This window comes from Marmota monax, unplaced genomic scaffold, assembly GCF_021218885.2.
Source record: "Marmota monax isolate L192 unplaced genomic scaffold, Marmota_monax_Labrador192_F-V1.1 WCK01_AAM20220418_F8-fsc00174, whole genome shotgun sequence".
In the NCBI taxonomy this organism is placed as follows: Eukaryota; Metazoa; Chordata; class Mammalia; order Rodentia; family Sciuridae; genus Marmota; species Marmota monax.
The window spans coordinates 2650502-2664788 of record NW_026694860.1 but is presented as its reverse complement, the minus strand read 5'-3'; the positions used below and the strand labels follow the sequence as shown (position 1 = coordinate 2664788).

The 14287-nt window shown below is 33.4% G+C and overlaps 1 protein-coding gene across 2 annotated transcripts in view; it reads right to left on the bottom strand.

Moving 5' to 3' along the window:
* The window catches only part of Kpna5 (karyopherin subunit alpha 5), a 46631-nt gene that overhangs the window by 8690 nt on the left and 23654 nt on the right, over positions 1-14287 (bottom strand). For both annotated transcript variants that reach the window (XM_046426439.2, XM_046426438.2), the window contains 5 exons: positions 13343-13431; positions 8654-8753; positions 5086-5249; positions 2611-2689; positions 611-736 (listed from right to left, as the gene is read on the bottom strand). In XM_046426439.2, the coding sequence (XP_046282395.1) occupies positions 611-736; positions 2611-2689; positions 5086-5249; positions 8654-8753; positions 13343-13431 (558 nt within the window). The remainder of the gene's footprint in view (positions 1-610; positions 737-2610; positions 2690-5085; positions 5250-8653; positions 8754-13342; positions 13432-14287) is intronic.

Genomic DNA, 14287 nt, shown 5'->3' with positions numbered 1-14287 from the left:
TGTTTCTCATATGTCAATAAACTTTCAGGTACTTTCTTCTTCTAGAAGGAAATAAGCTTTTAAAAGAACAGAGAAGCTTTCAGCAGAATATAAATGATAAAGCACTGGCATATGATTCATCAAAATGGATAAGTAATCACTGACTTGAGCTTAATAGAATTCTAATAAACCACTAAAAGCTATAAGAGGAAGACGGATCACTGTCTAACTTATTTAAAACATTAAAAAAAAAAATCCCTGTTTTAGAAACTAACCACTGTGTGTCGGCACAATATTAGACATTTTTATGTATACAAATGCACATTTCTCACTAGATAATGAAAAATAAATATTAACATTTTAGAGGAGGACATGTCAAATTCTTTAAACTGCTTTTCAGAAATCTTTTTTTTTTTTTAACCTTCTTTTAGTAACTCACTAAAATACATCACTGATGGGCTGGGGATATAACTCAGTTGGTAGAGTGCTTGCCTCACATGCACACAGCCCTATGTTCAATCCCCAGCAACACACACACACACACACACACATCACTGATAAAATGCTGACTTTTGTCCAAACTGGCACCTTAGACCTTCCTGCTCTAATCTCAGATCTAGAAAGTATTTACCTGAATCTGAGCTCTGTTTCCAGCAGTGATGTTAGAAATAGTCCAGCAGGCTTCTTTTCTAATTGACTCCTTTGGGCTACTCAACAAGTGTAAGAGACAGGGTAATGCAGAACAATTCAAAATTACCTAAAACAAGTAAGAAATAGAAACAAAAAGTTTCTTAATAATTAACCCATACAAAAATCTAATGGATTACTTTTAAGTATAAAAATCATTCCAATAAACAAAATCAAAACAGAGAAATTCCTCTCAAAGTAAAACTTAGGTACTTGCTATCTTTTTCCTTCCTGCTGTTGCCACAACTTGTCTAATGCCAGTATAAGGAAGTGCCATGTTCTCAATCTACAAAAATGCAAATCAGAGGCTCACCCTTCAAGTTTATAAATTAAAGCGAGTTTACAAGTTAAAGCAAGTTAATTTGTAGCATTATCAATGAAAATGCTGTTTTCAAAATATAACCAAGTATAGGAGTCTTCATTCAAACTCAATGTTTTTTTAAAAAGTCACAATTTGGGGGAATATGTTCAGAGTTCAACTGAAATAACTGCTTAAAGATTTAGTGACTGAGGTCAGGATCCAACCTCTAGTTTTCAAAATGAAATTAGTGAAAAAAATATTTATCAGTCTGAAAGCATTTAATTTTATAATAAGAAATCTTAATGTATGAAATAAGGCTATTTCATTAAAATTTTTACTGTTCCATTTTTCTTTTGTAAATAAGTATATTCTCTGTATTTCTTTATTCCATGGTAATATTAATTATTTTCCTATATCAAAATCATTCCCAATGATTCACATTAAATTTACTTGAGGAAGAATGTACAAAACAGTGCACTGAAATTTTGGCTAAAAAATACTGTGTATGTTTAGATAGACATTTTCATTTAGAGAGTTACTTTAAATGAACTATCAACTGTTTAATAACTTTTGTAATTATCTAAATAGACTTGAGAAGAGTAAAATTAAAAAATCCTGTAGGTTAGAAAAAAACCTACTGAAAGGTAGTAAAAGAGGGAGAATCTAATGTGTTTTAAAAAAAAACTCCACCCTAAATCTGGAGTCAACCTTGATCTCATACCTTATTTGACATTTCACAATTCTCAAAAAGATACACACACATACATACAGTTATTCCTTACCATCCTTCCTGTGGTCTCATAATTTGTGTCTGTAATCTAGTATAAAACCCCCTCCCATTTATAACCCCATTTCTAACCTATTTAAAATCAATCACCTATTCATTAAAAGTTTCTATTCAAGTTAAGTTCAATGCCTCTTAAACATATCTCACAGAGGTCTCTATACTTCTATATCTAGGATTACATAGCTCTCTTCTAGTCTCATAAGAACTTCTTTAATTTTTAAGATCTAGCTTTAGTTCTAACGTTTTATGGAAACTGAACAGATTCTTAGCACTCTGATCTTTTTTTCAAACTTTTATAACATTTATTCGCTCATTCATTTATGGGAGGGTACTGGGGATTGAACTTCAGGACACTCAACCACTGAGTCACATCCCCAGCCCTATTTTGTATTTTATTTAAAGATAGGGTCTCACTGAGTTGCTTAATGCCTCACTGTTGCTAAGGCTGGCTTTAAACCCATGATCCTCCTATCTCAGCCTCCCAAGTTACTGGGGTTACAGATGTGTGCCACCACGCCTGGTTATACCATCTATTATATGACAGTTAATAGCATATATTTACTACCTTAAATAATTTGTTTTAATATTTATTTTCTCCATATTTTTATTATAAATCCCCCAAAAGCAGAATCCACATCATATACTTCTTTGCATTGATACAGGTCTAAGATAATACTTTCCTAAATAGATATCTGAGTTAATTACATGTTATCAGGAATATGCACATTGTCATGGATGCTTGCACAATTATACTAATGCTAAAATTTTGATTAATATGTCATCAAGTGATATGAAACACAATAAACCTATAATCCATTACATTAACAATCTGTCATATTAATAAGTCCGAACTTACCTGTGTTTGAATATCATCACCAGTCACAACATTACCAACTGCTCTTAATGCAGGTGATACAACTTTATAATCATTGTGCCTAAAAATAAAAATAGGAACTTACATACTAAGAATTTAAAATTTACAGAAAGTTGCAAAAAACAGCACAAAAACCTTCCATTTTCTTAAATACTACACACCACAAATCCCATTATATTTCACTAATTTTCCCAGTAATATATTTATGATGACATCTAGTGTGACCCAGTTGCCATGTGTCTTTGGTGTCTTTCAATCTGGAACAGTTCTTCAGCCTTCCCTTGATGTTCTTGATTTTAACATTTTTGAAGATCATTAGCCATTTTTTTTTATCCAGTGTTTCCTTGTGATTAATTCTCAGGATATATTTTCAGCTAGATACCACAAATGCTATAGTTTTTTCATTATATCCTATGGGGTGGCATATGGTATCTCTTTTGTCCCATTATAGTGGCACTGAATTCTGGTCACTAAACAGTATCTGACAGATTTTTCTACTTTACCATTATTGATCCCCCCTTTATAATTAGAATTTCATGAGGAAATACTCCAAGACTCTGTAAAAAACGTATTTTTTTTTTTTTTTTTTTTGTACCAGGGATTGAACTCAGGGGCACTTGACCACTGAGCCACACCCCGAGCCCTATTTTGTATTTTATTTAGAGACAGGGTCTCACTGAGTTGCCTTAGCACCTCAGTTCTGCTGAGGCTGGCTTTGAACTTGCATCCACTTGCCTTAGCCTCCCCAGCTGCTGGGATTACAGATGTGCGCCACTGTGCATGGCTAAAAATCTTATTCTTTAAGATACTTTTACCACTAGTTTTAGCATCTCTTGATGCTTATTGTCTGAAGTAATGAGTAACTATCAGTATTTTTACAGATGGTGATTTTCTACTACTATCATCCAACTATATGCCTTATCTATATATTAATCTACTTATAGTGTGGACTTGTGGATTTTCTATTTTATTCAATAAGTTATAATACATTATTACTATAATTTATCTTTGAAATTCATACTGTCTCCGTTTTGGACAGTGGGAGCCCCCTTCTAGTGGGATTCTGTATCTTTGAAATTTCTCCATTCTTTGAGCACTAACTACCTTCTGTGTTCACCTTATTTTTTTTTTTCTCAGTGCCAGTTCTGGAACTAATCATTTCTCTAAGAATCCTGATTCCTTGGAATGGAGAGTGTTATTGAGAAATCAAGATCTGACCATTCACTGTGCTCAGTTTATAAGTATAGGGGTGTCGGGGCTGGGATGTGGCTCAAGCGGTAGCGCGCTCGCCTGGCATGCGTGCGGCCCGGGTTCGATCCTCAGCACCACATACAAACAAAGATGTTGTGTCCGCCAAATACTAAAAAATAAATATTAAAAAATTCTCTCTCTCTCTACCTCTATCTCTCTCACTCTCTCTTTAAAAAAAAAAAAAAAAAAAGTATAGGGGTGTCATTCCTCCTAGGACCTTTGAGAGAATAGACACACACACACACACACACACACACACACAATTGTCTTTTTATGTTGAAAGCCATGAGCTTACATTGATAGTTCCAGTTCCAATCTACCACCATAAGGGTTATTCAGACTTTCCCCTGTTTAATTTTTATATCTCCATTCTCTGATAACAAGAAACCAGCTTCTTTGATATTAATTTTCCTATATATGGCCAATCTTCTGACCCAGCTAGGCTGCTAACTCATGATGTGTTGGCTCCAAGCCCTGCTTTAGCCTGCTTGCCTTTTCAGTATGGTGAATGCCATTCTCAAATCTAGGCCCTGATCTCTCTATTAGACTTGCCTGTTCATTCCCCTCTGATGCTGTACTCATGTTGGGGCCTCAACCCCTTATTAGACCTCTATTCTTTGTGGTACCTGTGCCCTGTTTGAGCTTACTTATGGCTTTTTTATAAAAGGAAGGAAGGAAGATGACATTTTTTCAAGGAGGTTTTCTTTCTTTAAAAGAAAAAGTTTTATAACATCTTTGAATGGAAAAGCTGCTCTTTTTAAAGACAGCAATTATAAGAACCCAGCAAAGAGAAACATTATTTTAATACAAGTAAAATAATAAAGGACTTTCACTACATGGCTTTTTATAACAATTAATTACTATAATGAATAATAAACAAGATTACTGGTTATTTGAAGAGCAGGAACTATGTTCTTAGTTCACTAATAATGTCTCATGCACCACCACAGAAGTTAATAGCCATGAGCACTCGTTCATAAAAAAAATCAGATAAAACAAAAGAAATTCATTTATGAAATATTTCAGGATATAAGACAGGAGTTAAGGATCAATTTTTTAGGACTATTGGTACTTTGTAAAGTGTAGGGTTGGTAGCTTTTAAATTCTTCCTGAAGACAGTGACTCTTAAGATGTTTATAAGGCCATTATTTCAATTGCTACTCTTAATATATAATCATACAATTCTAAAGCATAAATTATAGTTACATCAAAAGTTCCACCAATCTTCGACAGACTCCAGAATCTATGACTGCTTGAATTTTATCATTGGGTCCATCAGAGAGATAAGAAAGGGCCCAGCACACATCTGCTAACACATCCGGGTCACTGCTAAACAATAATCGTGACAGGACATTTAAGCAAGGTGAAACCTGGAAGGGAAGAAAGAATCAAATTTTAATTTTTTATTTATCTAAAACCAAGTTTCTTTTAAATTTATTTTAAAACAAAAAACCAATCCTATAATAATACCAGAGAAATCAAAACATCCTATTGTTTTAAAATTATGATCAGATTTATGAACATGAAACTAATGGTTGCTATTAAACTTATATTCAATAAGAAGTGAAGTTTTTTTTAAAAAAAATAATAAATATGTATTTGGTATCTCCTGTCTGTGTAAAACTGAGAGAAGTCTAAACGCTTCAGTTCAGTGTTTGTTATAATGAACATGGAAGATGGTCTAACATACATGAACTTTGCCTTATTCATTACAGGTGCTTTACTGGGAATAAATCTAATAATCATTTGAGATACAAAGGAGTAGAAAATATAAGTATATATGTGTGTATATATATATGTATATACACATAAGATCTTCAACTAAGAAAACTAAACAGACAATAACAGATTCTTAATCCCTTTAGCACTAACACTACAATTAGTTGTACAGAGTAGCAAGCTACTTCATCTCTCTAAGATTCAGTTTACAAATCTGTGGGGAAAAGGGTTTAAAAGATTAAATAAATTCTATGGCCCTTCTTCCTCTTTGTCAGACAGATCTGGGGTCAAAACATGGCTTACTAGCTGAGTGTCCATGGAAAAAATTACCTAACATCTCTAAACCTCAAATTCTTTGTAAAACAAGTAAGTGGTACAATTAAATTTTTAAGAATGCATGTAGCATATGAGAACAATACCTTCCATTCATTCAGTAACTGCTTGACTATCAGCTCTTTTTATTCTCATGATAGGTACTGATTCTATATTCCTTAAGGTTGATTTTTTTTTTTTTTTTAATTGGCAATCGAATGTATCTCTTAGTGTCTTTCCTTCCTAAGGACTATAGCAGTCTCCCCACTCCTTACAGATAGGAAATAAATTCCAAGACTATCAGTTGAAGCATAAAATCATGTAATAGTACCAAATCTAATATATTCTATGCTTTTTTTCTGTAAAGACACAAATTTAATGTCTTTTTCTACTTAACTAAGCATTCACCAAGCACTGTGCCTGTAACTTTTGTTTTGTAGCATAAGGCACATCAGCAAAACTAGCACAAATTTCTTTTTCCTTCTTCATATTCTATGGACAGAAGATCTGTTCTTGTTATAGATCTTTGCAATGTCAAAACACATTTTTTCCCCCTTCCTTCCTTATTAAGGTAAACACTTTTCATCTCTTCACTAAAAGAAGCAATTTACAGCTTCTCTTTGGCATATCTGAAGTGCTAGAATTCAAACTGAATTCTGAAGCTATCATTAAGTAAAATAAGGGTTCCGGACGGAATACAAGCACTACAATACCTCAAGCACACAGCATGGATATACTAGACAAAGAAAAGATTCACATCCAGAGCAGTATGATCCAAGATTTCAGGATGGTTCTCAAAAGACATACAATGTAAAACTCATGATTTTTTTTTTTATTTCTGGAATAGCTAGGAATGTGGCTCAATAGTTGAATGACCATGAGTTCAATCCCCAGTACCCACCCTCCTGAAAAAAAAAAAAGAAAATGATGGGTGGGTAAGAAGACAAGCAAAATTTGTTGAGATGCTACTATAATAACCCAAGTGACAAACAGTAATACAGACTAGGTGGTATCAAGGGAGATGATGTATTTTCTTTTTTAATAAATTATTTTGAAAAACTTCAAGTGTACAGAAAATTGGTTTAAAAAAAAGTACAATCAATACCCACATGCTATTCACCTAGATCTAGCCATTATCAACTTTTTTTTTTTGAGAGAGAGAGAGAGAGAGAATTTTAATATTCATCTTTTTTTTAGTTTTTCAGCGGACACAACATCTTTGTTTGTATGTGGTGCTGAGGATCGAACCCGGGCCGCACGCATGCCAGGCGAGCGCGCTACCGTTTGAGCCACATCCCCAGCTCTAGCCATTATCAACTTTGCACTTTCTCCATATTCATACATGAGCACATGTGTTTTTTCTTGTTTTTTTACTGGATCATGTGAGAACCAATTGCAAACATTATCATGATACATCACCTCTAAATACTTTATCATGTATCTCCTAAGAAAATGGTCATCCAACATTCTTCTATTACAATATGATTATCACACCCAGGTTTTAACATTGTCACAATATCTAAGGTAGGAATCACAGTCAAATTTTTTAAGCTAAAAATTTATTGTGATCCATGAATTAATCAGGGATTAAACATTTCATTTATTATGTTTCTTTAAGAGATATATTTTTTAAAAAATCTGGTTTATTAAAGTAGTTATATAGAACATAATTACACACTTTTTAGCTATACAATTTCAGTATGTCTTTTTGTAAACTAATATTAACAAATGTATATATCAGTATGACCAATATTCAATAACAATTCAGAATATTTATCATTCTGAAAAGTTCTCTTTTGTCTACTTGTAAAGTCAATTTCCTTTCCTCAGGTAATCACCAGTCTCATTCCACCCCCATTTTTCCTGGGGACTGAACCCAGTGTATTCTACCACTGATCTATATTTTCAGCATCTTTTTATTTATTTATTTACTTACTTTTTAAATTTTTTTTTTCTTTTTTTTTTGAGATAGGGTCTCACCAAGTTGTTCAGGCAATCCTCCTGCCTTGGTCTTCTGAGTTGCCTTGATGATTGGTACCACAATGCCTGGTTCATTCATATAGACTCTGTTTCCAAAATACTAAATGTAATCATGCACAATGCAACATTTGTGCATGGCTTCCTTCATCTAGCTTAATGCTTTTGAGATTAATCTATGTTGTTGCAAGTGTCAGTAGTTTGTTGCTTCTTATTGTTGAGTTGTATTCCATCACATGAATGCACTGTACTATCCATACACCAAATGATATAAATTTAGACCATTTCCAGTTTTTGGTGATCATGAATAAAACTGCATTAAGATTTGCATATGGGACTTTTTTAAAAATACATACTATTTCATATCTCTTGGGTAAGTACCAGAGAATGAGAATGCTACTCAATTAATACCGAAGTATTTATGCTATTTTACATTCCCAATTTCATAACCAATAGTAGGAGAATAACTTTAATCTTTTTTGGAAGCTTCAGCTCCAAAAAGATTTCTAAATTCAACTCCAAGATACCTAAATATCTGGTTATAGTGGTTGCCTATGGGCAAATGAATTAAATGAATGGAAAGAAAAGAAGGCAAATTTCCCTTTTATGGTAAATCTTTTGAATTTTGTGAATGTGAAAATATTGTCTAGTCAATAATGAACATAAATACTAACAAAAATTAGTATTCTAACCTCAAAAAAATCTACCAATGGAAACTTAAAAGTTTATGGAGACAGATTTCTTAATTTGTGTATTTTCTTCATACCTTACTAAAGTTTGGAGGAGGGTTTTTGCCTCTACATAAATTTGAGAGAGCCCATACAGCATTTCTGGTTGTAGTAAGTCTGTTTGAATTTGTTAATAACCTGTCAAAAAAAGAAAAAAGGAACTGTCACTTTATCTTCATTTTTTTCACTTTAGCTATTTTCTATCATGATATACAAACTCTTTGCAATATATTTTAAGATATTCATTATATTTTCAAAAACAAAAATAAACAACTCTATATTTTAAATCTCTTTTTATTTTATTTTATATCACAGTGGAATGCATTATAATTCTTATTACACATATAGAGCATAATTTTTCATATCTCATCACATTCCACCATCATTTCTAATTCCATGCCCCCTCCCTTCCCATTCAACCCTTCTGTCCTATCTAGAGTTCCTCTATTCCTCCCATGCTCCCTCTCCCTATCCCACTATGAATCAGCCTCCTTATATCAAAGAAAACATTCGGCATTTGGATTTTTGGGGTTGGCTAACTTCACTTAGCATTATCTTCTCTAATTCCATCCATTTACCTGCAATGCCATGATTTTATGCTCTTTTATTGCTGAGTAATATTCCATTGTGTATATATGCCACATTTTTTTTAACCATTCATCTATTGATGCCTATTGAAGGGCATCTAGGTTGGTTTCACAATTTAGCTATTGTGAATTGTGCTGCTATAAACATCGATGTGGCTGTGTCCCTGCAGTACGCTGTTTTAAGTCCTTTGGGTATAGACCGAGGAGAGGGACAGCTGGGTCAAATGTGGTTCCATTCCCAATTTTCCAAGGAATCTCCATACTGCTTTCTAGATTGGCTGCACCAATTTGCAGTCCCACCAGCAGTGTATGAGTGTACCTTTTTCCCCACATCCTCACCAACACTTACTGTTGTTTGTCTTCATAAGAGCTGCCATTCTGACTAGAGGGAGATGATATCTTATATATTTTAAATCTTGACTCTAAGATCTGAACAAATTCTTAAATCATAAATAACTCTGAAAATAGTAGGTGTTGTGGGAAACTTAATTACTTCTATATATTTTAAAGAGTACTAGATTACTTTTAACCATGAAAATACTACATTATACAAATTCAGGAAGCAGGGAATACAATGTAAAATTAAATGAAGATCATTTATTGATAAGGGGATTCTTTGTTTTGTTTTTAATAGATTACTCTTCTAAATATTTCTTATCTGATTTTCAATGACTAAAGAAACTTGAGTGTTTAAAACAAGAATTTTTCCTCTCAGCCTCCCAATAAGTTAGTAACAGGGGCCAGGTGCAGTGTTGCACACTTGTAATCCCAGCAGCTCGGGAGGCAGAGGCAGGAGGATTGAAAGTTCAAAGCCATCCTCGGCAACTTAGTGAGACCCTGTCTCTAAATAAAATATAAAAAAGGGCTGGGGATGTGGCTGTGGTTGAATCCTCAGTACCAAAAAAAAAAAAAAAGTCAATAACAGCTCCCCACAAAAACAGAATAAGTTCTTTTTAGTTATTTATATATCCTAGTTATTTATATTTAAATAGGAGATCCCACAAAGTAGTAGTCAATGAAACTTTAGGAAGGTGTAAACTCCAAGGCCATGACAGATCCTTACAACTTACAATAAAAGCACACATACCAAACTTTGGATTGCTTTTCCATGAGTCTGTTAACCTCTTGAGGACCTCCACAAACCTGCTACAGAAATACAGAAACTCTAGGGCTAGGGGTATAGCTCAGCTGGTAGAGTGCTTGCCTTGCATGCATAAGACCCTGAGTTCAATCCCCAGCACCACAAAAAAAAAAAAAAAAAAGGAAAGAAAAGAAATATAGATTGAAAAAAAATCCCCATTTTGGAGTGACATCAGTAAAAACAGTAAAGAAGGGAACTGGTCCCTCCTGAGGAATATTGAAAGAGTTGCAAACATGGTCAAAATCAAATTGAACTCTGAAAGATAATCAAAAGAGTATAGTAACTAAAAGAACTTTTATTCAGGAAAGGGCTGAAATATGTTTCACAACAGGAAAGCTTTCTGACATTTTAATTTACCCTAGCTCAAACCCCCTTCAGTTTGACAGCAGAGTTTAACATGGCAGTCTGTTCCCACTGTGAGTTCCTGGTTCCAGAGGGAACAGAGCAGACTAGTTTCCTTGGATTTCTGTATCTGCACTTGGACCTGTGTGAGGATTCCCTGAAAAAAAATTGGGGAATCTTTTGTCTTTGTTTTGCCTACCTGGAAACTGCCAGGGTGGAAAAGCAGTTATGTAAAGAATGTTCCCTGAGGGGCTGGAGTCTTAGTGGTGGAGCACCTGCCTTGTGAGTGTGGGGCACTGGGTTTGAGTCTCAGCACCACATATAAATAAGTAATTAAAATAAAGGTCCATCAACAACTAAAAATTATTAAAAAAAAAAAAAAAGTTTCCTGAGCCAGGCGTGATGGCACAAGCCTGTAATCCTAGTGGCTTGGGTGGCTGAGGCAGTAGGACCACAAATTCAAAGCCAGCTTCAGCAAAAAGTGAGGTGCTAAGCAACTCAGTGAGTCCCTGTCTGTAAATAAAATACAAACTAGGGCTGGGGATGTGGCTCAGTGGTCGAGTACAGGAGTTCAATCCCCAGTACCCACCCTGCAAAGAAACTAGAAAAATTAGAGTCAATAAAATCCAAAATTACTGGGGCTGGGGTTGTGGCTCAGTGGCAAAGCACTTGCCTCGAACATGTGAGGCACTGGGTTTGATCCTCAGCACCACATAAAAAACCAAATAAACAAAATAAAGATATTGTGTCCATGTATAACTAAAAAAAAGGTTTAAAAAAAATCCAAAGCCACAAAACTCTTAAAAAAAAAAAAAAAAGGATCGACAAATCGCTGTCTGGACCAATAAAGAGACTCAAATTACTACAATTAGAAATCAAAGTGAGGATATTACTATTGACCTTTCAGAAATAAAAAGAATTATCTGATTATCTGAGAATATTGTGAACAATCAAAGGCAACAAACTGGGTCATGAAAAAGAAATGAGAAAACGGTTAGAAACAATCAAATGACTCAAGAAAAAATAAAAAATATGAATAGGCCTAAAATAGGTAAAGATATTAAATTACTAATTAAAACCTTTCCAATAAAGTTCAGCATTAGAATGGTTTCACTAGTGAATTCTACAAAGAATTAAATCCTTTTCATTCTTCCAAAACACATAACAATTCCTAATTAATTTTAGGAGGACACCATTACCCTGATACCAAAGCCAAAGACAGTACAATAAAAGCACAGACTTTTGAAATTTTCATAAAGTTTTAGAATTTTTGAATTCTTTATGAATATACATCCAAAATTCCTCAACAAATTTCTAAGAAATTAAGCCCACTAGCATATTAAAAAGATGAAATACTATATTATCCCATGGGTTTTATCCTAGGAATGCAAGGATGGTTCAATAAGTATCAATTAATACATAAACCCACATTAATAAAATGAAGGCAAACACTTGATCATTTCAAATGACATATTTAGAAGAACTCAGTTTTGTTAAAAAAAAATCAACATTAGGAATATAAAGAAACTACATCAACATGATAAAGGACATTTAGGAAAAACCCAGAGCTATTATACTTGATGATAATTAGTGAAAAGTTTTTATTCCAACACAAGAACCAAGACAGTGATAGGGGTTTTTGCTACTTCTTTGCAACATGGTACTAAAAGTTCTAGCCAGAGCAATTACAAAAGAAAAAGAAATTCAAATTGAAAAGCAATAAGTGAAATCTATTCTCAGATGATAAAACCTTATATGAAAAATTCTAAAATATTATACATGAAAAATTATTATTGCCAATAAATGAATTCAACCAAATTGCTAGGCATAAGATAGACACCAAAAATCAGTAGTATTTCTTAACATTACCAAGTGAAAAAAATTAACAATTTTATTTACAATAGCATCAAAACAAATAAAATTCAGATGTTCTTTGACTTATGATGGGGTAACATCCTGATAGATCATCATTAGTTGAAAATATTGTAAGGCGAAAATGCATATAATACACCTAACCTACTGTTAATAGTTAGAACCTTAAATCCTCCCCACATCGTCCACTGAGGTTTATGTGCTAAAGGTTTGGCTTCTAGCCTGTGGTGCTATTGGGAGGTACTTGGACCTTTAGGAGATGGGGTCTAGTGGATGAAGTTAGGTCAGTGGAGGGCATGCCCTTGAAGTGGATCTTGATCTTTTTGTTTCCCAATAGCTATAAATTAAGCAGCTTTGCTCCAACATATGCTCCCTGCTATGATGTTCTGTCTTGCCACATGCTCAAAGTAATAGGGCCAAATAACTATGGACTGAAATCTCTGAAACCATGAGTCTAATAAATGTTTCCTCCTTGCAAGTTGATTTAAGAGAACCTAAAAGATACAGAAATTATACAATTTGAAAATTTTTTTCTGGTTTTACCTACTTTCAAGCCACTGTGGGCATCAGTAAACAAAATTAGAAAACACTACTGAAAAACTTAATTGTATATTGTAAAATATAATAGAGGAGTCAGTAGAGTGCTTGCACTGTATGCACAAGGCCCTGGTTCAATCCAGCACCATACACACACACACACACACACACACACACACAAAGTAGAGGATATAGTTTTCTTAAAGTAGAATTAATTTAATTGGAAAAAGTTTAAACAAAGCACTTACTCTAAAAGAGGTGGAAGTATGTCACAATTCAAAACAAAATCTCTGCATTCCGCATTATCTCCTGCAATATTACCAAGTGCCCAAACAGCCTTAAAAAAAAACAAGAAAAAATTATACTCTTAAGATAAAACCTTAATTAAAATACTCCCTTAAGAATGATACTTTAGTACAGAATGAATAAAATCACAATTTCCTACAACATGTGAAAATGAAAAGTAATGTCAGAAAGAAATGAACGTTTTAGAAATTCAAGTTTATAATTTTAAACAAATTAATTATAAGATAAAGGAATTTTAAAAGTTTTTGTATGAAAGACAAAAGATATCTACTCAGGAAATTTTCCAATTATTTATACTAGAGGCTTGTTCCTATGAAAAGAAACCTTCTAACTAGTGGATCTGTAGAACAGGAAAACAAAGAGACAATGCATAGGGCTGGGGATATAGCTCAGCTGGCAGAGTGCTTGCCTTGCATGCACAAGGCCTTGGGTTCAATCCCCAGCACCACAAAAAGAAAAAAAAAAGAAAGAGACAATGCATAGAAAAATAAAGTAGTAACTAACTGAGAATTAGATGAATCACTGAAAATAAACTTAAGATTAGTCAAATTTTATTATCACTGTAAAAATAAATGGTGGCAAAGATCAAATTATTCACTCATTAAATTTTAGTTAGATGAGAAATTATGCAAATACAAATTATTATTTTATTATATTCTCACTTTGAATTTTTCCTATAAAAACAAAAGTACACACTATTTTTCAATTGGGAAAATTTTAATTTAACATTTTAAACATGAATTAAGACTTCTGACCTCCAGTTTAGATATACATATTTTTTAAATTTTTGAAAGAAAAACTTGTATAAAAATAAACATAAACAGGGCTAGGGCTGAAGCTCAGTGGTAGAGTACTTGCCTAGCACATGCGTTTGATCCTCAGCACTA